The 26759-nt window shown below is 43.9% G+C and overlaps 1 protein-coding gene across 4 annotated transcripts in view; it reads right to left on the bottom strand.

The window, feature by feature from the left end:
* The window catches only part of NUP214 (nucleoporin 214), a 90987-nt gene extending 65376 nt beyond the window's left edge, over nucleotides 1-25611 (bottom strand). For 2 of the 4 annotated variants that reach the window (XM_005213418.5, XM_010810496.4), the window contains exons 1-14: nucleotides 25452-25611; nucleotides 22904-23099; nucleotides 22118-22269; nucleotides 20564-20762; nucleotides 19596-19666; nucleotides 19009-19072; nucleotides 18282-18385; nucleotides 16539-16645; nucleotides 15852-15918; nucleotides 13511-13637; nucleotides 11511-11672; nucleotides 7417-7876; nucleotides 6331-6503; nucleotides 3628-3722 (exon numbers count right to left, since the gene is read on the bottom strand). In XM_005213418.5, the coding sequence (XP_005213475.2) occupies nucleotides 3628-3722; nucleotides 6331-6503; nucleotides 7417-7876; nucleotides 11511-11672; nucleotides 13511-13637; nucleotides 15852-15918; nucleotides 16539-16645; nucleotides 18282-18385; nucleotides 19009-19072; nucleotides 19596-19666; nucleotides 20564-20762; nucleotides 22118-22269; nucleotides 22904-23099; nucleotides 25452-25496 (2022 nt within the window). In that variant the 5' untranslated portion in view covers nucleotides 25497-25611. The remainder of the gene's footprint in view (nucleotides 1-3627; nucleotides 3723-6330; nucleotides 6504-7416; nucleotides 7877-11510; nucleotides 11673-13510; nucleotides 13638-15851; nucleotides 15919-16538; nucleotides 16646-18281; nucleotides 18386-19008; nucleotides 19073-19595; nucleotides 19667-20563; nucleotides 20763-22117; nucleotides 22270-22903; nucleotides 23100-25451) is intronic. The other 2 variants (XM_024999248.2, NM_001205443.1) reach the window with 2 other exon arrangements.
* Nucleotides 25612-26759: the final 1148 nt, after the last annotated feature.

Here is a 26759-nt window from a genome sequence, read left to right as displayed (position 1 = left end):
TTCCGCACCAGGGGCTGGAGCAAACTGCCAGGTTAGTGCTTTTCGAGATGGGACTACCAGAACAAGGACAGGTTCCTGGGAAATACAGATCAAGAATTCTGCTTTGGGACTTCCTCGGTGGTCCAGTGGTTAAGACTCTGTGCTCCCATTGCAGGGGGCCTGGGTTTGATCCCTGGTCAGGGAGTTAGATCCCACAAGCCCCAACTTAAGAGTTCACATGCTGCAACTAAGACCCAGCACAACCAAATAAATAAATAATGGGAAAAAAAAAAAAAGAATTCTGCTTTAGAGATGTTATAACTTGAGAGGACCTTCAAGTGATTTGTTACCTTCACCAGTGAACATATAGAAGAGTTTTTAGGTTGCATAAGCATTCAGTAGAACAGCTTTATTTAATAAATGCCACATGTCACGTATTATGCCAAAAGCTACAGCTGTAAACTGGGCATTTCCTGTGAAGCCTGCACAGGTATGTGCTGGGGTGGGGAAGGAAGCAGACTGGGAGAGAGACAGAGGAAAAGATACGACTCCTGTTCTGAGGGCACTCAAATAATCAAGCGGGAAATGGACAGAAAATTCTCTTTAAACTATAAAAATAAACTGAGATGATAGACTGTAGATCTAATACGAAAAGTGAAATAATAAAACTTTTAGGAAAATATCTTTTTGACCTTGAAACAGGAAATTATTTTCAAAACAGAACACAAAAAGTACTCATCTTAAAAAAATAATTAAATTACATTAAAATTAAGTACTTGTCATCAAAAGATGCCGGGGACCAGCCCCAGCTGATCCAGGGTATTCGAAGGAGAGACGGCATAGGCGAGGATCAGGATACAATAGCTTCAATTAGATATTAATTAAAGATATAAAGAGTAATAGAATAAGGATAGCTCAGTAGGAAAATTCAGTGGAGAAAAGAGGCTGAGTAGCTTGGTTTACGCGGGAGACCAATAAAACTTCAAGACAAGAAGTTTGCACCACTTACGTAGGCCGCAGGCGTCCTTCCGCTCTCCCGAAGGAGAGGAGACACTGAGGTCTCCCCGGTCGGATCTTAGAAGCCCAGGCATAATTAGTAAGCATGGTGGGTTCCGCGCTCCAGATGGAGACTCAACCAGAGTGAGAGAGAGAGCGACATGGGGAGACCAGTATTTCGAGAAACTGATCCCAATTCTTTATTTTCCATGGTCTACTTTTATACACTGAGATGTTATGCAAAAGTCACGCGGGGTCAGCAGTCCTGACTTTTATCAAAGTCAGGTGCTTCATACAAATGTATACAGAGGTCTTAGGGGTGTTACATCATCTTCTGGCCAGGGGGGCCTGCTGACAATTTACGACCCTCTCCTTGTGACAGTGGTCAGTCAATCAGGACACTTATTTCTCCAGGGCTGATTATTCTCAAAACAGACGCCACCCAAATAAAGTTACATTCCTACAGGGTGAGGGTGTAGTGGGTTTTAGTTAAGGAAAGAATTTACTTAGCCTAAGGTCTAACGTGATTAATATCAAAGGTTAATTCTATATATTCATTAATGTGTGTAAAGGCAGGGGATATGGAGACTTAGCAACAAACATTGGCTCAACAAATGAAAAACCCTTCACCAACACAATTTCTAATCAGCCCATTATACTTATACTAATAGTTTTCTAACTTCTCTAAAGAACCTGTTTTTAGAGGGTTTAAAGCATCTTGTGCCTCTCACGGTTAGGAGGCTGTGAGCAATCACATGTGGCTGGACGAGCCTGTCAGGCAGGCTAGAGAACCTTCAGAGGAGTTTGTAGGTTAAAACACTCTTGTCACACCCAAGAGTTTTTATTGACTGGAGCTCTAGGTTAACTCCTTCTCCGAAAGAGGTGGTGGGGGACAGCCCCCCGTAAAGTCAGAGGTGTAGGTAAGAGCACAAAGTAGTAAAGTAGGCAGGCTCTGGTTATGGGGGTAGATGCTCGAGGAGTTCCAGGGGGACTCCTGAGGCTCGATCCCGCCTTTGCGTATGTCGAGCCTCCTTCCTCATGACCTTTGCCATGGGCGGAGTACCTCACTCTGGCCCCCAACAAAAAGAGACCTCAAGGGAAGGTAAAGGCAATTCAGAGAGTGAGAAAGTATTTGTATTATATGTTTATGTGTTTACACATGCATATGCATATCCAATTAGGAATGAACTCTTACAAGTCAATAAGAAAAACAACCCAATGGAAAAATAGGTAAAAGACTTGTACAGACACCACTGAAAAGAAGATAGTCAGATGAAAAAAAGCTCAATTTTACTAGTCATCTGTGAAATGTTAATTAAAACCACAAAATACAACAATAAAAATGTAAAATGTAAATAAAAATACATTAAAAATAAAAATGTAAAAATGTAAACTACAAAACTAGTGAGGATGTGCTGCTGCTGCTGCTGCTAGGTCACTTCAGTCATGTCTGACTCTGTGCGACCCCAGAGACAGCAGCCCACCAGGCTCCCCCGTCCCTTGGATTCTCCAGGCAAGAACACTGGAGTGGGTTGCCATTTCCTTCTCTAATGCATTTAGGTGAAAAATGAAAGTGAAGTTGCTCAGTTGTGTCCGACTCTTAGCAACCCCATGGACTGCAGCCCACCAGGGTCCTCTGCCCATGGGATTTTCCAGGCAAGAATACTGGAGTGGGGTGCCATTGCCTTCTCTGAGTGAGGATGTGCAGCTGAACTCAAATACGCCTAGTGGGAATGTACTAAGAAGGAATATATGCATATTCTATGACCTAACAATTCCACTGCTAGAAACGCATACACATATTCACCCAAAGACATCAACTGGTGTGGTCATAACAACACGATTCACAATGACTTCAACCTCGAAACTACTCAAATGTCCGTCAAGGGTGGGATGAAACTTGTAGTAATAGTCGCCCAGTGAATTCCAGACAGCAACGACGATACGGAAAAACCTCACAGACATAACACTGAGCCAAACAGCCAGATACCAGAATGTATACTGAATCATTCCATTCTACAGAAGATACTCACAGGCTAAACTAAGCTATGCTATTAGAAATCATGACAGTGAGACCTCTTTGGCAAGGGTAATGTCTAGAAGGGCTCACAGGAGGGGGACTCAGGGACCCCAGTATGGTCTGTTTCTTGTTCTGGGTGTGGGTTGTTACCAAGGTGTACTCAGCTGGTGGCAATTCATCCAGGTGGATATGTGTCACCTGTATCCTCCTTCCCCCTATGTGTACTCTATGTTAGTAAAAAATTAAATAAAATGAACCAAGTCGTAATGGAAAGGCAGAAAAAAAAGAGGGCAGTGGGAGATTTCTTGATTACTTTGGGAATGACAGAAAAAAATCAGGTGGTATACTACAGTCTTCAGACATGAACAGGATTCCACAAATGGAACATAGCATGGATAAGCTCAGGAATCAGCAGAGAAAACAAGCCTAAGATTCTAGGGTTGCATTACATGGCTTTTATGAGCAGACATTACAAACATTCATAGCTCCCACTTTGGTACTGCCTATCACATAGTCCGAAATACTTTTGCAAAGGTGTGAATTCTAAAATCAAAAAAAACTCACTTTATAAACATGTATGTTTGGGGCAGTAAATTAATAAACACAGTATTGCAGGCTGAGTTTAAACATACCTGAGGAGAGCCTGACTTAGTCACTGGAGGGGTTATCCTAGGTGATTTCTGGACCATTGAGGGCACCGGACTTGGACTGCCCTGAGCAGCTCTCCCTGTAAGAACAAGAGGTCGGTCAAAACAAACAGTATTCATTCCCATTATTTCTTCCACCATGAATATCCTTTCCTCAAATCTAATAAAATAAGTTTTTCACTGTCCCTGGCCTCCATTTATCATCTTGATTACCAAAAGAGATATCCACGGTTTCCAAATACCTAAAAAACACACATAACATTTTAAAACAGGAAGCTCCCTTGTAAAGCAGGTAAACTGGAGTGTCTCCGATAACAGGTATGCGCACTGGTGTGCAGGCCCAGGAGGCAGTCCCCTCAGCCCATCCCTAATCCTCACAGAGGCGCCTGATGACCTCTGGGAACTGGGGACAAAGTTTAAAGACCATGAGAGCAACAATTCCCATCCCTAGGAAGAACTCACAGGGCCTTCGGGACTCTCCTGGAATCCTCTAGGACAAGTCTGTTGCACATAAGAATCACCTAGGAGCTTTTAACAGAGAAAGCAATGGCACCCCACTCCAGTACTCTTGCCTGGAAAACCCCATGGACGGAGGAGCCTGGAAGGCTGCAGTCCGTGGGGTCGCTGAGGGTCGGACACGACTGAGCAACTTCACTTTCCCTTTTCACTTTCATGCATTGGAGAAGGAAATGGCAACCCACTCCAGTGTTCTTGCCTGGAGAATCCCAGGGACTGGGGAGCCTGGTGGGCTGCCGTCTATGGGGTCGCACAGAGTCAGACACGACTGAAGTGACTTAGCAGCAGGAGCTTTTAAAAAACAAATATACCAAAAACTTGTATCCAAGCCTCATCTCAAGAGAACCAGATTAAACAGTGAGAGAAGGGACTCCCCCAGTGGGTCTAGAGTACAATCCAATGATCCAGGAGCCACCAAACTATTAAGAATTAAATAACAGCAATGGCAGTAGGGAGATATGGGTGGTGAGCAGCAGACAGGGAGAAAGTGTATATGCAGTGTGGTACATTTCTTCTACCCTAAAGTGTAAAGAGATGTGAAAAGGATTGTTAATTCTTCAGGTCATAGACAAGTACTTGCCAGAATCTGGTGAAAAGTCCCAGAATGAGGTGACTTTGACAAATGCTACAAGGCAGTCCTTGATCAGCAGCTATGAGGGATTTCAGGAATTTATACAGCTCAATGCTTGCTCAGTATCTACCAAGATAAAATTATTCCTGGCACTCAAACACCAAATGGCTATGTAAGTACGTCTGGCTGGGTATTATCACTGGCATGAGCAAACAACAAACTTAAAAACAGAGACATATCTGACAGACGCCACCACAACTGTGAGCGAAATGATGTCACTTATGTGAGGACAAAAGGAAATCACGTGATGTGGCACACACATCAACTACGTGGTGTTACTGCTCAAAATGTTTCATGTAAATTTCACTGTGTGGAAACTCTCAAATCCAAATTGAAGGACAGTCCACAAAACTACTGGCCTGATCTCACCAATGTTAATGCTGAGGAAGACAAAAACGGTAAGACTGCTTGAGACTAACGAGACAAAATTGGAATATAGCATGTAGCCCTTGAGTGGCTTTTAGAAAAACAAAGGGGGAAAACAAAGCTATAAGAACATTACAGGAACAACATTGGAAACGTGAATCGGGCTACAGGCTGAATTACTGTTAAATTTCTTTAGTGTGATAATGTATTGAGTGCCCTTGTTTTTAGGAGAGAGACACTGAAGTTCTTAGGGGTGAAGTGTTTCATATCTGTGATTAACTTTCCAATGTTTTAGAAAAAAATTTACATTAAAAAAGAAAGACACAGGACTTCCCCGGTGGCCCAGTGGTTAAGAATCTGCCTGCCAATGCGGGGGACAAGAGTTCAATTTCTGGTTCAGGAAGATTCCAAATGCTGGGGAGCAACTGAGTTCGTGTGCTGCAACCACTGGAGCCTGCGTGCCCTAGAGCCTGCGCTCTGCAGCAAGAGACACCTCCGTGATGAGACGCCCGCGCACCACCGCTAGAGAGGGCTTGCACAAAGCGCAAACACCAGTGCAGCCAAAAAGTAATTTGTCTTAAAAAAAGAAAAAAAATCCAAGCTCACCAAACTAGAAATTCATATTTAAAAAAGAAAGAAAGACATAAAGGAGCAGTGCATGATGCTGACTCTCAGGGAAAGGAATGGTATTCAGATTATAATATGCAGCCTTTCCGAGGTTTGAAAGAAGAAAAAGACAGGGTGGGTACATTTGCTCGTTGAGCTGTATAATGCACTTCAACCTGGATATAACCATTATCATGATCTTTATTTAAAAAATCTGCTTATGGTAGGGCTGAGTGTGAAAATCCAGGACAGTCACCAGAGGAATAAGCAGAAAGCCTCTGCAGGTTCCTTATCGTCTATGTGTCTTCAAGACTTGCTTGGTGACTGACCTCCATGGAGAGCAAGCTCTACGTGAAGACAAATGCCCCACAAGACAGAGACAAGCATTGAAGCCACTATGAATCTTTCCACACTGGAGTACAAAAGGCACTGGACTTCAGTGTGAGTTACAGGAAGCAAGAAAAAGGAATCCAGTCCAGCCATGTTGGCTAGGATTTTTAAATAACTTGGAGAACTGCTAATCTGGGAATTCGGGACTGAGCTTTGAAGATGTTTGCTTAAAATCATACCTGATGCGGACGGAGTGGCTGAGGACTTGGATGACAAGGAACTGGATGATGCCGAGAGGGGCGCGGGGTGGCTGAGAGGTCCAGAGGAAGCCGGCTTGGAGGCCGAGAAGGGCAGCATCGAGGCTGTGCTCTGTGAGTTGTGAACAGGAGCCGAGGTGGCTGCAGCTGTGAACCTGAAAACGGCAGCCCGAGTGGGTCAGAACAGCCTGCTGCTGTGGGATTGTTCGCAACCATAATGAGTGATCATCAAAAGGTAACTTCCTAGACTCTTCTGCCTTTAGGAAGGGCAAATGTTTAGCTATTTCTTACAAAAGGTGAAGGCTGCATGGAAACATTCGTCATCTGCTTATTTGGAATGAAAATATAAAATAATACTTAATATGATGACAAAACTAAGTTTACCATGATATAAAACATTTACTGTCTATCCTATCAGGCCGAGTGAAAAAAGAAGGTGGGACTCAACTGGACTTTGGAGAGTTTAGTACCCTCCCTTTGTCAAGGAAATTACTGAGGACTCGTGGGATGATCATCTCTGGGGAAGGAAAATGGAAGATGAGAGCAGGTTACTATCTCTGGGATGCTGACGGTCTGCTAGGAAGGGGAAGTAAGTTTCACCTAGAAGAGCAAATGTCTGTAAAGAATATAAGTATACAGCATCAGATGACTAGTGAAATAAATCAGTGTTACACAATGGAATACTAGGCAACCTTCAGAATGAAGTGGCTGCATGACAACTTATTATCAACAATGACAGCGGCCGGCATCCCCTCCACAGTAACAAGGGAAGATACAGAAGAGTGGAGGGGGAAGCTGGTAGTATTTATACTCAATGGCAATTATGTGAAAGGGTACAAGGTATAAGGGCTACTTTTCTCAAAAGGTTTATATTCTGGTGGTGAGAACAAAACAAGCAGGTACAGAAGTGAAAAAATAAGATACACGTAGGACTTCCCTGGTGGTCCAGTGGTTAAGAATCTGCCTTCCAATGTGAGGAACTTAGATCCCTGGTCAGGGAACTAAGATCCCACATGAAAGTGAAAAACAAGCGCTATCTCTACCTGTCAAACTTGAAGTGTTACTCACTTTTCGCTAAGGTTGACCTTGACTGCAGGAGCTGACGGTGGGAAGGTGGGCTTCATTCCCATATTTGGAGCTGACACACTTGGCATTGGTGTGCTTTCCAGGGTAGGCTTAAAACCCGATGATCCAAAGGAGAATGAAGCAGCTGAGGGCATCATGGGAGAGGCCACAGGCGTGGGCGCGAGGGAGGCTTGAGAAGGAGGAGCAAAAGGGAAGGGCGAAGTGCCAGAGACCAGGGCTGCTTTGGCCCCGTCAGAGCCACTGGAACTCAGAGGAGCCTCCCCAGGGACAGAACCAGAGGACTTCAAAGATGAAGAACCAAAGGAGAACACAGCTGATGGCAGAGAGAAGGTGGAGGTGGGGGCGGCCTGTGATGAAGGCAGCACAGAGGCAGGCGCCGCGGCGGCCGGCACATCGAGCTTCTGCGGGGCCTGAGGGGAGGTGGGGGTAGTGGGAATACTTCCTGCAAGGAAACACAGGGAGGAAGAGGGAAGAGACAAGTTAACGCCATGACACTGGAGGTTCACATCGCAGGAAGCAAGTGGAAAAGGGTTGGTGGAAGAAGGAAGCCAGAAATAATTGGTCCTCATTCCAAAAGTTGTGGGGAGAAGAAATGTGAGCTGATGTTGAACTTTCCATAGCAAACATTCCATATGGCAAGATATCTAAAACTTTGAAGGAAAAATAAAATGCAGAAAGACATTAGACTAACAGGTCTTCATAAACATCAACTTGAGTAATATAGAAAAAACACTTCTCGATGTCACAGTGAAAAGTAAGTCATTCTGCAATATTTTATTATCAGGAAAAAACTTTAACTCAGACCTACGTCTCTTAATAGTCACTAAAACAACTCCAGTTTAATCAAAGATATATCTCCTTTGTTTTGAGATATACAAAAGGATATATAAAACTGTATCTCAAAACAAAGGCGGCAAAAAGTGAATTAAGTCCAAGTGTCTAACAAGCTGGTAAACCTAAAAGTGACCCCCAAAATCACGAAAGATAAAGATTTGACTAAGTACAAAAATAGGCATACAACCAAAAGGTATACTGAAAAAAATCTGCAGATGACAGTAATATGTTTTATTTTTTAAATAAAAATTGAGATTTTAAAAAACTTTTGAGGAGTTCTCTGATGGTCCCGTGGTTGAGTCTGCCTGCCGGTGCAGGGCAAACGGGTTGGGTCCCTAGTCCGGAAAGACTCCACATGCCTTGGGGCAACCAACCCCATGCGCCACAACCGCTGAAGCCCTGGTGCCCTACAGTCTGGGCTTCACAACAAAAGGAGTCACCACAATGAGAAGCCCGAGCGCCGTGACTAAAGAGCAGCCCCTGCCCACCACAACTCAGCATCGCTCACCCCACGCGGCAGTGAAGACCCGGTGCAGTCAAAAACTAACCAATTAAAAAAAAACAAAAATATAAAAGCAACAACAAAAACTTTGGGGACTGTAAATTTTTCATTTATTTATTTCTCAAATTTTTTGGCCATGCCTCGAAGCATGTGAGATCTTAGTTCCCTCACCAGGGATCGAACCCACACCTCCTGTATTGGAAGCACAGAGTCCCAACCATTGGAACACCAGGGAAGTCCTGAGACTTTAACAGGTAAATGCTGGGAATCTAATTCACAGGAAGAAAATATATACATTCTCTCTAGTCAAAGAAACACAAATTAAATGAGGCATACTTTGGTTCTCTAAATTATCAAAATATAAATACATATAATCCTCTAGGTGAAGGGGTAAAATAAACCTGAAACTTTTTGTTACCAGGTACCTAATTTAGCAATCTTTGAGAAAACATTAAGTCTCAAAAAAATCATAAAAAATGGACCTTGTAATCCCAATTCTAAGAATAATGCCTATGAAATAACTTAAAAAATGAAAAATATTTAATACAACCCAGTGGTAAAATATATTCAACAGAATATTAAACATTCTTAAATAAATCATAAGAATTGCATAAGAACCTGGAAAACACTTAAAATTTAAATAAATGAACTGCATACCAACTATGTATATAATATGATCACAACTATGAAGAAAGATGTTTATGAAAAACCACTGGAAGAAAAAAGACAAGTTTAAATTTTTTTCTATTTTCCAAACTTTCTATAAACAAGTTAATTCTCTAAATTCTCCAAAATTAATCTCCAAATAACTAAGAAAGCAATATTTTTCAATCAAAATATTTATAGGTCTTGGTTCTTTCAAACTGTCAGAGATGACAGTCTATCCTCACTGTATCTAAAAGAATGAAATGCTTAGGATACAACCATGAAAATGCTGGACTTCCCAGGTGGTACTAGTGGTAAAGAATCCCCTGCCAGTGCAGGAGACATAAGAGATGCAGGTTCGATTTCTGGGTCGGGAAAGGCTCCCTGCAGGAGGGCAGAGCAATCCACTCCAGTATTCTTGCCTGGAGAATCCCCAAGGACAGAGAAGCCTGGTGGGCTACAGTCCATGGGGTCTCAAAGAGTCGGACATGACTGAAGTGATTTAGCACATAAAAATGCCACTTTCTGAAAACAGAGAACCCCAAGTAAATGTTCACACTTCTTTGAAAGTATAAATACAAGTAAATCTATGAATACTTCCTGGGGCTTCCCTGGTGGTTCAGTGGTAAAGAATCCGCCTTGCAATGTAGGGGGTGCAGGTTCAATCCCTGATTGGGGAACTAAGATTTCACATACTACAGAGTAACTAAGCCCGTGTGCCTCAACTAGAGAGACCGTGGGCTGCAACGGAAGATTTCACAGGCCACAACAAAGAGCTGAAGCAGTCAAATAAGTATTTTAAAAAAAAGAAAGAAAGAAAAAGAAACAAACATCATTCCCCAGGCTCCTGACTTCACAGGGCACACTGCTTATTATACATGGACCCAGAAACTGGGCGTAGGGAGTTCAGGGGACTCAGGACCACTTAAAGGGAAGAAAACAACTCAAGAGTACACACTGTATTGAGATTTTCCAACACAACAGCACCGATACAGTCTATGCAAGGCACCTAGTATATTACTTGGGGTCACACTGACAGTTGATAGGAGCCCAAGTATCCAAGCGGCTCTATTTATGATGTACAATTCACTCTGCACTGGGAAGCAGTGCGGTAAGACACTCTTAAGTGTTCTCAACCATATCCAAACCCACTGGTCCACATATTTCTTACCAGATATAGAATTGGTTACACTATGAGCTTTAAAAACTATATTAGAAGAGAAAAAGCTTACTAGTTATATACTCACAGAATTCAAAAACAGAAATACAAGTGAAATTCCAAAATATGAAACAATGACCTTCTAAAAAAGTTTATTTTGTTCTAACAGGTGACTGTCATTGAGAAAATGCTGAAAATGCAGACTGGCATTTATATGCATGCATACTTTTGCCTAGAAAATCCCATGGACGGAGGAGCCTGGTAGGCTGCAGTCCACGGGGTCGCCAAGAGTCGGACACGACTGAGCGACTTCACTTTTACTTCACTTTCACTTAAGCGATACCTTCGGGGGTGGACGGGGGAGTGCAGGGGGGAGGAACTAAAGAAAATTAAATACAAAGAGAAAAGAAAATTTCTATGTTCTCACCAGTAGCCACTATCTACCTTTTAGTATCTTACAAGTTGTTTTTTAATGTATATTTTTTCTCACAAAAAAAGGAATCATAGTGCTCTTTCATGGCACGTTCTGCCCTTTCTCTGTTAATAAATATAACATTTTTAACTGTTACATGGCATTTCACTGTATGGATGTACAATCACTTAACCAATTTCTCACATTAAACATGTTGGGTTTCAGATCATATAATGTGGGGTCTTACAACAGGGTATTGTCAGTAAATTACCTAATGGGATCCATCGGGTTGAGCTTCCTTTTTCTCTAAAGTAAAGGTTGGTGAATAAAGCTTGGGGGTGAGAGACAGAAAGTATGTGCATTTGTTCAAGGGGAAGACTGGTCCTGCCTTGAAGAGACAGACTGGCTGACAACGATAACACTTTGTGACCTCACAGTGTTCATCCCAGCAGACACTCCTGTTCGAGCCTGCAGGACCCCCTCTTGGCCACAACCGGGGTGCAGGGGGCAGTGGAGGCACACACCTGATGACTTGGGTTGCCGCTCTCCTTCCAACGAGAGCCGCTCCGGTGTCCTGAGGAGGGACCTTACGCCAGGATTTTGATTGATCATGTAAAAAGGACAAAGCACACCATCTGTCGAAAGTAACATAAGCACTGGAGCAGGTGGAAGAGTCTTCTCCTCAGCTGTTAAAAAAGAAAACCAAGGTACGAGAAGAGCCAAGTCAACGGAAGGGCCCCTGCGTGGGAGGCGAAGACAGCCTGAAGTGCAAGGGGTCTCACTGGACTCATCTGCACACAAGCCGCGGTTGGTTCACTCTGATTTGGATCTGAACAGCCCTTATGAATCTGCTCTTTAAAGGACAGCTTCGATCAGCCAGCCAGTGTACTGCCAGCTGCACAGAGCAACACCAGCAGTTGCATAGTGGCTCTGACTCTCCCAAAGCTCTGATTTTCATGTGTGTCCCGGTGTCAGGGAGACAGGTTCAGCATTCCCCCGACCAACACAGGAGTCTCCAGGAAAAATGACAGAAGAGACTCTTGGGGAAAACACACAGAAGGACATGGCAAAGTGAGTCCAATTACTTTACAGTCCTTCACAGCTGAATGATAAGCACATATGTTGTCAATTAAGTCTTCGTGAGAATCAAAAGTAACTGAGTGAATCAGACCAAACAGTCTGGTCAGGGAAAGGACAAGGGACTCAGTGGTGCCTGATGCAGATACCTCTCTAAAATGAGGCACATAGTATATGCCTTTTTAAAAATATATATACACATTCCCACTTTGATTCACATACAACTGACAAATACAAATGGCTATGTACTTAGGGTGTATAACATGATCTGAAGGACACACATACTGTGAAATGACTACCACAGTCAAGCTAATAAACACATCGCTCAGCTCATGTAGTTACCATTTTGTGTGTGTGGTGAAAACTTTTAAAAAGTTTTTATTGGAGCATAGCTGATTGACAACGTTGCATTAGTTTCTGCTGTATGGCAAAGTGAATCAGTCATATATATATGTGTGTATATATATACACACACACATCCACTTTTTTAGATTGCTTTCCCACTAGGTCATTATAGAGTATTGAGCAGAGTTCCCTATGCTGGTAATTAGTAATGTCGAGCACCTTTTAATGTACGTTGGCCATCTGTATGCTTTCTTTAGAAAAATGTCTATTCAGGTCCTCTGTCCATTTCCTAATCAGGTTATTTGTTTCGCTTTGCTATTGAGTTGCATGGGTTCCTTATATATTTTGGGTATTAACCCCGTATCAGATCCATGCTTTATAGATTTTTTTTCCACTCCATTCCGCTGCCTTTTCATTATACTGTCTCCTTGGCTCTTTTTTTTTTTTAATTCTCTTAATTCTTTACACAAGTTTTACAGGTTACACCCCACTTACACTGGCCGCGTGCCCCGCCTCCCTGTAGTCTGTCTCACACCCAGCGGTTTGTACCTCCTGCTCCCCAACTCCTATAATGCCCCTCCCGGCTTCCCTCTCCCTGCTCGCAACCACTAGCTTGCTCTCTAGATCCGTTTCTCACGTTCACATTTCATGGGACTGCAGCCCTGCCAAGATATCAGCAGGGGAGAAGACAGACTCAGAGCACATGCTCAGGCCCCATTTGGAAGTCTGTGCTTGAGGCCTCCATTTTCTTATCCAAGCCATCGAACCAAGTACTGGGATACACCACCTGCCTGGGAGGCCCTGGGAAACCGGGAGGGGCAAAGAAACAAGGTTATGAAGTCGGTGTTCTGTATTTTAGCCATATTCTTACATACACAGAGACACACAGAGTGTGTGACCTCGGTCAATGAATATCCACTTAAATCAGACGAGTGTGGTATAGTGCACTCTGTCTCACTCTTTACACAGACACGCTACGACAAGCTAAAGCGCATGGCAGAGAAAGTTCCATCGTGAAAATGTAGAGCTGGATTTGAATATTAACCACGATGGGAAGAAGACTATTTCTGCATGTAGCTTGGCTATGACAGACTATACTTACTGATGGTGATTTCCACTTGGTTAGTGTAATCTATGGCAACTCCCATGGGCAAGGAATCATCACTCTTGTCTGTCACAGGCAGTTCAGCTCGACTAGAGTCCTCCAACAGCCAAGATTCCCAACTATTCTGGAAAAAAGAACAAGTAGAAGAAGATACAGTGTTGGTTAGAGCTTTCTCCAGCACTGTTCAAATAGGAAAGGAGAAAAAGGGAACTCACTTGGTTTAGTATTGCATTCCCTGGGACTCTAAAATCTGGAAACAGTCTAAAAGCTATGAACCCCGCAGAAAGCAAGGGGCTCCTTTTCCAAGTCTTTCTATCTGTTCCTGGTGTACAAAGCTCTTGTCTGGTGAATAAATATCACTATCACGAACATTCTCTGATGTGTCCTCCACATCCAAGTGGACTCCTGACACAGGGGGACCATCTAACAGCCGCATGGAGCCAGTCAGCAGCTGCGCTGAGGAATCTGGATGAGGACCAGGAGCGCCAGGTGACAATGACTGCGGCCGTGAGCACACAGCCTAGAAAGCTGCCGGATGCCCTGTGCTCACTCGACCACAGAGACAGAAGGTGACCTTAGCTCGTCTTCCTAATTCTCAGTGTATTTCCTCACACTGGTCAATCTTCCTGCCACTGGATTCCTTGAGAAGCCACCACATCTTTCCAATAAACTCCCCTTTGGCTCATGTTTGCTTGCGTGGGATCTGTTCCCTACAACAAATGACTCCTGGTTTTTAAAAATCATGGACATTTTGTCTAACTTTCAATGCTTTCAAAACTGGGCAGCATGAATTAAAGGAGGAATAATTTCCAACAAGAAAGAGAAAAACAAAAAAACTGTTCAGGAAAGAAAACAATCATGATCCAAGCCTTAGGCATGAAGTGAACAGTCACGTTCACAATAACGTTAGTAAATGAAACGGGTTCCAACTTTGAAAAACAATCAGCAATACAACAATACACAAAACAAAGACTGCTTGCTAATCACTACAGGGCAAAATACACCAATTTCAGCTTTGGTTTTGTGGAATATGAGATGCAGGTGATAACAGCTGGAAGGTGGGCGTGGAGCAGGTGTGCCAAAGGCAAGGGTGGGTACTGAGATGGTCCTCTCACAGCGTATGCGGTAAAACCTTAAGAAGCGAAGGTAAAAATGATCACTTAAAGTTCAAAGGTAACAAGCAGAAGAGACTAAAACAGTGCTCCAATCCTATTGAAAGGAAGGACGGGGAAGTCTAAAGGCCACATGTGAGCTAAATCCTCATTTGCATCATGGCCAATAATTTAAAGTTAACTATCGATAACCAGTGATGCAGTAGATTATTATTTCGGGATAAGGAGATAACCATTAAGAGAGAGAGACCACAAGTTAAAAACAGTCTCTTTTGGAGAACGGGACAGACCAGGACAGGATGGGAAGGGCTGATATTTCACATATAAGCCCTTTTCCACTACCTGACTTTTCAACCATGAACATAAATTACTCTGATAAAAAGCAAAAATCAAAGAGTTTCTTAATGTGTGAATACATAAAATACTTGTGCTATCAGGAGACTGTTACTGAAGTTAATCCAAGAGCAGCAAATCAAGAGTGCTGGACTCTGAGAGGTAAGCACTCATGGTGGGCCGCCTTGCCACTCAAGAGAAGGGTGGATAAATGTTGAATGGTTGAAGAGGCACAGGATGCACAGAACATTTTCAAACTCCAGGTAGACTTTTAAAACGGGAAAGTTTTCGGCTGAGGAGCTGTGTCTCCTGTGTAGTCACTCTGCATAAGGGTAGTTAGTGTACCATGACAACCTCAGCCCACTCTGGCCTGCAAGGAGCACAAAGCGGAAGAAGATGGGGCTTGTCTACACAGATGCTTTTAGCTTTCTGGTGGTTTTCCAAACAAGGAATTTCTGAAGAGTCACAGTTTGGTCTGACTTGCATGTCTCTTCCATAGTCAAGGATGGGTTATAGTTCACTGAATAGAAGAGGCAGATTCAAGTAATAAGGAGAAAATAAAGACAGTTAAACAGAACAAAGCAGAAAAAGCCTCCTACACACCCAGGTACACTCCTATTGGAATACATTTGATTATGACCATGGTTATGAGGTATTCATGGAGGGTGCAAACAGAGGGCTTCAGATAACACTGAAGGAACTGTTGAATCTAACACCCAAGTCTGTCCAACACAATACCCGAGCCATTTGGCCAACAGCTTTTTTAAGCTGTGCTCTCATCTGGAAACTCAATAAAAGGGGTGTGACTTCAGCTAAATCTTAACGTCACAGTTAAACCCTCCAAAATCTCTGAGAACAACATCACATAAAAGTGGCAAAAGAGAAACATTTACCTGGCTGCTCTGTCGCGCGAGGATGCTGACTTCTGTGGAAGCCGCGGATGCTGCCAGCACTAAATCCCTTCAAAGAATAAAACCGGAAGGCCATTAAATTCAAACGCAACAGCTGTACCTTGACTTGAGTCAGTGGTGACACCTACAAAGCTTCCCTCTAGATGTCAAGGAGAAAGGCGAGCGTTTCTACCTCGTTGAAGGTAAGATTTTGGACATAAAGCTTTACTTTTTAGTCCATAGGTCAGAGCCCTGGAGACTCAGCCAACTGTCTCCTTACTTAAGACAAAGGGGAGACACTACAGAATCACTTCAGAGCCCAGCAAATATACCACCCTGAGGAGAGAATAACCTAACTGAAGGAAGAGAAGCTTTGTTTCAAGAAATCCAGCTTTCAAAGGGATGCTTCAGCTCAGAGGGAAACTTTTAATATGTTCCTTAAATATCTGTATTTTCTTAAGTCATCAGTGGACTTATTGAGAAAATGGGATTTTTAAGTTTAGTGTGTATTCGCGCTATGTAATTCAAGACTGGGGAAACAGATGTAGTAGTCAGAAAGGCATTATCCAACATGAGCTGAATATATATTTAGGGCATCTCCAACCTCTATTCTCCTCTCTCACAGAGAGGAGACAAAGCAGAACAAGCAGGACAAAATGGCTCAGGTGTGCCCCCTCGCCCACAGCTCACCACTCTTCAATGTAGCTGAGGTAGTAACGATGCTGCCTCTCCGTACAGCTGCCGTAACAGGGCTCCATGAAGTTCATAAACACCTCAGGGTGCTTTTCCTCTTTTTTCTACATTGAACAGAATGAGAAAAAAAAAATCTCATGGGTGATTTTTCTTTAATCCTACAAAGTTAAGAATCTCAAAAGATAAAATCCTTTAAGTTTTATGAGAAAATATACTAAAAAAAAAAAAAAGAAAATACACTCAAAATACATAGACACACTATAAAGACAATACAAAGAACAGAAACATTGGCCATGGACCAAACTGAATTCAAGCCTGTCTGTCACTTCAGCATGGATAGATTATTCAACTTCTCTGATAATGCTTTCTCCTATGTATGATGGACCTACACCTAAAGGAAATCAATCCTGAATACTCACTGGAGGGACTGATGCTGAAGTTGAAGCACCAATACTCTGGCCACCTGATGCAAAGAGCCAACTCACTAGAAAAGACCCTCATGCTGGGAAAGATCAGAGGCAGGAGGAGAAGGGGACAACAGAGGGTTAGATGGTTGGATGGCATCACCGACCCAATGGACATGAGTCTGAGCAAGCTCCAGGAGATGGTGAAGGACAGGGAAGCCTGGCGTGCTGCAGTCCAAGCAGTCGCAGAGAGTTGGACACGACTCAGCGACTGAACAGCAACAACAAATGATGAACCTAAAAAAATCTACATCAAAGGCTGTTTTAAGTGAGATATGAAAGGATACATAGAAAGTTTCTAATCCAGTGCATGGAACATAAACGGTACTCAGCAAATGCTAGTGTTAGTATTATCCCTGGGAATAGAAAATCTTAATCTTGAAATACGTTACGTTAAGTCACTTCAGTTGTGTCTGACTCTGTGTGACCCCATAGACGGTAGCCTACCAGGCTCCCCTGTCCCTGGGATTCTCCGGGCAAGAACACTGGAGTGGGTTGCCATTTCCTTCTCCAATGAATGAAAGTGAAAAGTGAAAGTGAAGTCGCTCAGTCGTGTCCGACTCTTAGTGACCCCATGGACTGTAGCCCACCAGGCTCCCCCGTCCCTGGAATTCTCCAGGCAAGAACACTGGAGTGGGTTGCGATTTCCTTCTGCAATGCATGAAAGTGAAAAGTGAAAGTGAAGTCGCTCAGTCGTGTCCGACTCTTAGCGACCCCATGGACTGTAGCCTACCAGGCTCCTCCGTCCATGGGATTTTCCAGGCAAGAGTACTGGAGTGGGGTGCCACTGCCTTCTCTGAATCTTGAAATAAGGCACCTTAACAAACTTATTTTTAAAATTTGATATTGTCAGGAACCCAAAAGAGTTAATAAAAACGAGGCACTTTTTTCTCATATCCGATTGGCAAAGATTAAAAATGGTCCCACTGCATACTGACACACTTTGTTGTTCAGTCGCTGAAAAAGTGAATGAATTTTGAAAATCAAGGTATTTTCTTGCTTTTCTAAAATGACTTCATCAGATTAACACCTATCACAACTCACAGTTTACAGCTTAAAGTTTGAGGATTTTTTCACCATGTGACTCAACAATAGAACGTGCTCTAAGTGGACACCACCATTTTGGTCCTCAGGCCCCTAGTGCAGCATTAAAAAAATCTCACACCTCAAGTGGTACCACTGCCAGTAAGGAAAGGAGAGAGACGCCTAAAGCCTCTAACTTTATTAGAAGACGTCTATAATTCTCAAATAATCAAGACACTCCTTTCACACGTACCGGGAGCAGAGCCATCACCACATCTGGAGCCGTTTCCAAGGTCCCATCCGCCGCGGCATACACTATCGTGAATTCGTATGTGCCAATCCACAGAACGTCCAGAACTGAAAGACACACATCCTAATAAACCACCTTTGTGCTTGGGATGACCCCTGTACATTATAAAACTATCAGCTCATAGATAAATATCCAACTACTATAGCTTTTAAAAAGGTCCAGACTTCACTAAATATAATTCACAAAGATTCAAAAAGCCCAAATTCATTCCAGAGGGGTATTTTACCCCCAGGAGATGATAATCAAAGCAAATAATGAAGAATTCTAATTAAAAAAAAAAAGTCAGGATCCATTTAACGTCATTTACCACGTGACACAGGTACCTACTAGAGAATTACCGTTACGGTGACTTAATCGTGTGTGTACGCTGTGCTCAGTCACGTAGCCATGTTCAACTCTTTGCCACCCGTGGACTGTAGACCACCAGGCTTCTCTGTCCAGGGGATTTCCCAGGCAAGAAGACTGGAGTGGGTTGCCATTTCCTTCTCCAGGGGATCGTCCCGTCCCAGGGATCGAGACCTAATTAGCTAACTGAAACAATGACAGTTTTCACACAGGACACCAGCACTTTCCTGAGCCGGTATGCAGGCACCTCACACGGTCTAACATTTCTGCACTACAGACAGTGCCTCATTAGACGTCAGCCTAGTAAGAAAGGCAGATGTGTTACCTCTGACGGGATGGTCTGCCTCATAAAATGGAGGACAAGGAATGACTTTTTTTTCTTGCAAAGTCTGAAAGAGATTTGAAAAAAACAGTGTCAAACAAAGCAATCCCCAGACCGCAAATCCAACAACTGTATTATCATTTTACAGGCCAATGCCCTAAAAGAACATGTACCAAATTTCATGTAACAACTTTTTGTAATGGTAAAGAAGAAACAGAACCTGAACCTCAAACCTATTCCGCCACGTTCACCACCCTGTACCCTGCAGAGAACAGGAGGAACACACGACAGCATGGGCCTCGGCACTGCCCGCGAGCCTCTCCTTCTCAACCAGGTCTGATCAGACATACACAGATTCTCTGCCAATTTATACTGAAGAGTATTCATGAATATTATCTCTGGAAGACCACAGGAAAAGGATGACAGAGTGGACACGCGACAACTCTTTCCTGCATTCTCTTGGGTACAGACAGATTTTTTGCAATGAACATAAATTATATTTTAATAGGAAAAAACAGCAAAAATACTACCAAACCAACCCCAAAACAGTTACTTGATAAAAACGCTCTGAAGCCCAAGGCAAGACTTACAGGAAGATACTGGACCACAGTTCCATTCTGCTTCCCCACAGCCAGCTGCTTTCCTTTGGGGCTCCAGCACACTGGACAGAGAAGAAAATACTACCAATTAAAAACTGAAGAAAATGGAGCAAACCATGAGATATGTACCAAAACAGCCATGTAATCACCACTTCAGGCTTCCCTGGTGGCTTAGCGTAAAAGATCCACCTGCCAATGCAGGGGGTGCAGGTTTGATTCCTGGCTCAGGAAGATCTCTTGGAGAAGGAAATGGCAACCTACTCCAGTATTCTTGCCTGGGAAATCCCATGGATAGAAGAGCCTGGCGTGCTGCAGTCCATGGGGCTGCAAAAGGGTCCGACATGACTTAGCAACTAAATGACAACAATTACCACTTTGTGTTCCTCTTTCTGTCAGTCCATGGAAGACTGTGGGGTCATCCTTACTTGGCAAAGTAAAAAAAGAAACATCATGTCGATGACACAGTTGAATTGTGATTTGTTACTGGGCCACTGAATCAGTTGCTAAAAAGGCTTTTTCAATGGAATATTGCCCAGAAAGCTGTAAAGTGCAGAAAACTCCAGTTTTTAGATAAATCGAGGAGGGTAGAAAAGGTTTTCAAATATCAAGAAATCTTTCTCTTGCTTCTATTGGATATTTTCTAATGTTTTCCCCCTAAGGTATAAATGACTGTTTCAGAGTCTGATCTTTTAGGTCAAAATAATTATTTCAACAACACAGTTCTAAACCAAACATTTCTATACCCAAACATTTCACCAGAAAGCCCATGCACACTGAAGGTGAATCATGTGTGCTGTGTGGCTTCAAGGACAGCAACTACAGAAATAAAATACACTCTCTCCACTTCTACCAAAAAAACAAGTATGACAAAGAGCCCCATTTGCTTTTTTCCTCAGAGATTAATTTTTAAATAGATGACCATTACCATATGTTACAGAGTAAAAGACGTCATTACTCACCAGACGTTACTCCTACTGTGGAAGGAAGGGTCGCACACACTTTCACTGTCTCTGTGACTTGTAGGACTGCAATGCTGCCGTCGGCCAGACAAACTGCCACCATGGAGGAGACCGCAGGGTTCCACTTCATGTCAATCACCAAGCCTCCCGCATCTTTCAAGAGCTTATGATACGCAAACGGACGTTTCTGCTGTTTAGCCTTTTAAAACAAATGCCCAGAGGCAAAAATAAACAGATAAATACAGAGACATTCAATGGTCCAAGGAAATTATTGAATATGCAAGTTTTTTCAAATTACAGTTTTCCCCATGACCATGAAAAAAAACTGTAGCTCTACACAACAGTCTATTTGTTACAGACAATTTTAACATAATTTTGAAAATGGCCATCAATTATTGTAGCATACTCAGAGGGACTCTCAACAGGGAATATGCAAATGCAAAATAATGGATAAAGAACATAAACAAAATAAAAACTGAGACTCTGCTTCTTAATAGTGTTGGGTCCTTGAATTTTAGAGAGTGCTCATCTTAAAATACTGAGCTTATTTTAATTGGTATGCAGAAGCCCCAGCAGGCTTCAAAATTCCAAAATAGCCTCAGTGAACGATCTGCTGTCGAAGGCTAACGAAAGATTAATGATATAAAAGGTGCTTCGATATGTATGGTTGAGTCCCTTCACTGTTCAGCTGAAACTATCACAACATTGCTAATCAGCTATATCCCAAAACAAAATTAAATGTTTAATAAAACAAGAAAGAAAGAGAGACCACCTGAGGCCACATTAAAGGCGTGCAGGCCCTGCACACATGCTAATCTTCTATCAGCAACCCTGCCGTTGAGCCATTGCTGCGAAACTCTTCGCCAAAGCCTTTGGAGCTGAGGCATGGTGTTTCAGGGGCACGAGCCTGCTGCATCCCCCTTTCCCCAGGAGAGGAATAAAGAAATTCCTTTCTACTTAAAAAAAAAAAAGTGCCTCAAACAAACAAAACCCCCCAAGTACTGCTGTACTCTTGGATGGTTACTTAACTCTTTGGGCCTGTTTCTCTATCTCTGAGATGAAGACCATGATACTGAGTGTATAAGGCTAGTATAGAGCCAAGAGGGGCAGGCATGAATGAAAACACGGCACGCAAAGCACTAGCACAGCGCCTGGCATGCGGTCAATACAAACACTCAATCTTACTATTACCATTACTAAACAGCCTGGGATGGAAGAACACTGCAGGAGGAGGCCAGAGACCCAGCATGCAGGAACTTCTGACACTGTCTACTAACTCTGTGGCCTCAGGCGAGTCACTTAAGAGTCCCTGAGCTCTGGCTGTCTCAAGTGTAAATGAGAAATGACAGCACCCTGGGGCAGATGGTGTTACAAAATAATTTCTTGAAGTCCCTATTATCGCAAAGATCTTGATTTATGATTCTATAATTAAGGACCTCTTAAAAACCCGAATTCAAATCTAGAAAAAGAATTCAAAGGTCAACCAGGAACTTCTAGGTTATGATTCAATACCAGGCACTCTTCTTAAGTCCCTAGAATCTGCCAGCAGCTTACCTCATTTGAGAATGTGCGAACATCAAAAAAAGCAATAATGGAACCATATTCACTGGACATCATGCACACGGACAGTGTGAGGTTATCGCAGCTCAGGGCCAGGTGATGTATCGGGAATTTCATAGGAACCAGCAAACTTTGAACTTTATCGACTGAAAACAAAAAAACAGAGAGCAGAAAATGGAATGTTTGAAGCATAAGCCACAAACTGTATTCAGGTCTATGTGAAACCATTCTTGCATCTACATAAACGTACGCACCCTGATACCACGTTGTGCAGAAGCACTGCAGCTTCCTTACAGATGGCTAACGCTGCACTGAGTATCGTAGGGACTCTCCCTTATACGGCCTGGGGAAACCAACTGTGACCACAGCCCTGGTTCAATCTAGTCCTGTACCATATTTCTGCAACAATGCTCCAAACAGTACACGTTCCCATGTGTTTGGATGATGCTGTCATGACAACTAAAAGGCCATGCAGCAAAATTCTTCTCCTAGAGAGCCAGAACCCAAGTTGAACTGAACAACAAAAAAAATGTGTGGCACAAAGGTAAGCCGTTCTTCCCTCTGAGTTCAGAGGAACAAGTCATCAGAAGAGAAATACAAAGGACCAGCGAGAACACCCAGGAAGGCTTCCAGCAGCCCATCTAGCACTTCCTCTTCTTGGGGGTCAACCTCAGGACTAAGAGTAGTTTTACTTTTACTATGTAAAACTTGAGAAGCAAATGACATTAGCACTTCACTATGCTCCTCTCTCTATCATGCAACGTAAACCAAGTAACTTACCTATCTTATTAGGATCATCTCCAGGTTTATTCTGAATAAGAAGATTTTTAGTAGAAAAAACGTGCAATCCACTGGCTCCACCAGCAAAGACCAGGCCGTATTTGTTGGACACAGAAAGCAGACTTGAGCGTTCCTTGGGCAACTCCTCAGGAGAATCAAAGATTCTCACTTTCTTCAGTGCTCTAAACTGAAAATCCTATGGTGCAGGGTCAAAACAAGATCAATTCAGGGAAAACAGGACATTAGCTTATCTGTCATATTCTGGTACACCAAAATATATATTACCCTGAGAGTAAAGACTGTGTGGCCGGTTTGACCCCTGGGTGGGGCAGATCCCCTGGAGGAGGCAATGCCAACTCACTCCAATATTCTTGCCTAGAAGATTCTATGGAAAGAGGAGCCTGGTGGGCTACAGTCCATGGACTTGCAAAAGTTGGATGCGACTGAGCATGCACACGTTAAGTTGTACTATACATATTTTTTCCCCTTCAACTCTAAACCTATCTTTAAATCAAGGTTTTAGTGAAAAGAATGTAAATCTCCTTTTGCTTACACTCTAAAAGACATGAAAACCAAAGACAGCCTTTCTCAGCCTTCATTTGTGTACCTTTATAGTGTTTCCTATGGCTTCCTTTGTGGCTCAGGTGGTAAAGAATCTACCTGCAATGCGGGAGACCTGGGTTGGGAAGATCCCCTGGAGAAGGGACAGGCTACCCACTCCAGTATTCTGGCCTGGAGAATTCCATGGACTGTATAGTCCATAGGGTCGCAAAGAGGCGGACACGACTGAGTGCCTTTCACTCACTACACTACAGGGTGTTTTCTACAGGATCCCCACATACTAATTTACTTGGATGTGAGGTTTAAACATATTTGGTAAAAGAGTAACTGAAATAATCTTCTTAATTACAACTGCATATGGTGATGAGAAATCCACACGGCTTTCCAGGTGAGACCATAGTTCAGTTCAGTCACTCACTGTGACTCTTTGCGACCCTATGGACTGCAGCATGCCAGGCTTCCCTGTCCATCACCAACTCCTGGAGCTTGCTCAAACTCATCCATTGAGTCAGTGATGCCACCCAACCATCTCATCCTCTGTAGCCCCCTTTTCCTCCTGCCCTCAGTCTTTCCCTGCATCAGGGTCTTTTCCAACGAGTCAGTCGCATCAGGTGGCCAAAGAATTGGAGCTTCAACTTTAGCATCAGTTCTTCCAATAAATGTTCAGGACTGATTTCCTTTAGGATGGACTGGTTTGATCTCCTTGCTGTCCAAGGGACTCTTAAGAGTCTTCTCCAGCACCATAAAGTTTTCAGTTTTTTGTTAATTCTCATCCTGATAACCTCTGGGTCTTGGTAATCAGAAACTCAATGTGAGACCACCATTTTCTGAGTCTGTGGTTCTAAAACCTTTTTATCCTTCTGCCCCAACCTACATGAGGAACAGGGCACACTCTCACTGGGTTGGTCACCCTTGGCAGAGATTCTCAAGAAGAGACTTCTACTCTTAACATGGTATGGATTACTACTTCCTAATGCATTTCAGTGAGTTGTTGTCCAAATGCCTAAAATCTTCCCATGACTTATTAATATTTCCTTTCTATGGACATGAGTGTGAGCAAGCTCTGGGAGTTGGTGATGGACAGGGAAGCCTGGCAGTGCCGCAGTCCATGGGGTCGAAGAGTTGGACATGCCCGAGCGACTGAACTGAGCTGAGATTGGGATCATCTGATCCTCTCAAGTTTCCTGACTTCAGGAGGATTTCCAGTACCAAAAACGGACCTCCAATTCTAGTTAATTAAAGGACTTGTGGGCTTCCCTGGTGGCTCAGACAGTAAAGAATCCGCCTGCAAGGCGGCAGACATGGGTTTAATTTCTGAGTCAGGAAGATCCCCTGGAGGAGAGGTTGGCAACCCACTCCAGTATTCTTGCCTGAGAATCCCATGGACGGAGGAATCCAGGGGGCTACAGCCCATGGGGTCCCAAGGAGTCGGGAACGACTAAACACAACAAAAACAAAAGCGCCTGTAGGATAAGGGATGATCCCTGCTCTGCGTTAAGCAAGCCTGGGTTACAGGCTTGAACTAGTTCAGCGACAGAGGAGAGAATCTTTAAAACTGCTCACAACAACCTAGATTTCAGTCCGCCCGTCAAAGGCGGCTTTGGGTAAGTTACTTTCCGAGCCTCTATTTGCTCTTCTACATTAACAAGTACTTCCTAGGGTCGCTGTGATAGTTACCAGTGCCTGGCATGCAAGCAAACGCTCAATAAACAACAGTTATTCCCATACTCCGACGACCACATTAAAGTAACTACGATAACTCAGGAAGCTCGCGCAAGACCAACAGGGGACGCGGAAAGTACATTCCGTGGGGCTTTCACGCCCGCTGCACGGCAGAGCGCTCCAGGAAGCGGTAACAAGAACTTGCATCGCCTCACACCGTTCAGCCAGGAGGCGGGGCAGCGGGCACCCGCGCTTCCCGGGTCAGGGAGGCGCCAAGGCAATACCAGGATTAAGGAAGGGTGGGAGGCCCTGGCCAACACCTGACCTTCATCTCCCGCTCAGGGATCACGGCATCCATTTCGTCTCCCATCGCGCGGCCCTCAGTTGGTGAAAGGAGCCACCACCACCGCCGCCCGCGGCCTGGCCCACGCAGCCCAGGTCTTTCCGAGGCCAACTTCCTCCCCTCAGAGCTTGCGACGAGCTGCACAACTCGCACTTCCGGCGCGCTTTTGGTGACGGCACACATTTCGATCCGCGGCGTGGCTGAGGAAAGCTGAGGGGACCTTCTGAAGTCGCGCGGCCGCCTCCTAGCAGCCGTCTCCCATTGGTCGGCTCGGAAGAGTAGGAGGCGTGGCCTGGCAGTCACTGCGCCTGCGCCCGGCTGCTCCCCGGCCGCCGCTGTCGTCTGCAGGTGGTTTGGGTTCGCCTCGTGTGGGTTTCCTTTAGTCTGTAGTGCAAGCGCGAGATATCCACGCTCGTTTCGTTGAGGCTTCACAGTAATCTTTGGATGTAGGTGGTTATTAATAGTTTCGATTTCAAAGGTGTTAGGAACTTGACAAATATTTCCAAGGGGCAGCTTCTGAGAAAGGCTTTGGACGGGGTGTGGAAGGAAAAGGTGTTCAGAAAGTTGATGGGACGGGGCCTCGCCCCTGGTGTTTCTGAAGGCTGAAAGGGGAGATTAAAGGACCCCAGCGATCAGCTTTGTTTACTTTTTTCAAGGTAGTCATTTCTGGAGCAAGAGCCCGTGAAAGTGAAAGTCTCTCAATCGTGTCCGACTCTTTGCGACCCCATGGACTATACAGTCCATGGAATTCTCCAGGCCAGAATACTGCAGTGGGTAGCCTTTCCCTTCTCCAGGGAATCTTCCCAACCCAGGGATTGAACCCAGGTCTTCCGCATTGCAGGCGGTCTCTTTACCAACTGAGCCATGTGTAATTGAATCTTCAAGACGTCCTAGTCACCTAGGGATTATCGTTGCCATTTAACTGATGAGGCAACTAGAAGCACAGAAAAGTCAAGAAGATTCCCCGGTTCCCCTCAGTCAAAAAGTGGTGAAGGCCTGATTAGAATTCAGCATGTCTGGATATGCTGATTGCCAACTATTACACAGTCCAAAGGAGAGATTTTTGTAGTGGAATACTGGGCTTCCCTGGTGGCTCAGACGAGAGTCTGCCCGCAATGCGGGAGACCCGGTTTGATTCCTGGGTCGGGAAGATCCCCTGGAGGAGGAAATGGCAACCCACTCCAGCACTCTTGCCTGGAAAATCCCATGGATGGAGGAACCTGATAGACTACAGTCCATGGGGTCGCAGAGTCGGACACAACTGAGCGACTTGACTTTCTTTATTATAGA

Source organism: Bos taurus, chromosome 11 (genome assembly GCF_002263795.3).
Source record: "Bos taurus isolate L1 Dominette 01449 registration number 42190680 breed Hereford chromosome 11, ARS-UCD2.0, whole genome shotgun sequence".
Lineage (NCBI taxonomy): Eukaryota > Metazoa > Chordata > Mammalia > Artiodactyla > Bovidae > Bos > Bos taurus.
Note: the sequence above shows the minus strand (reverse complement) of the source record. Positions and strands in the feature narration are given on the sequence as shown.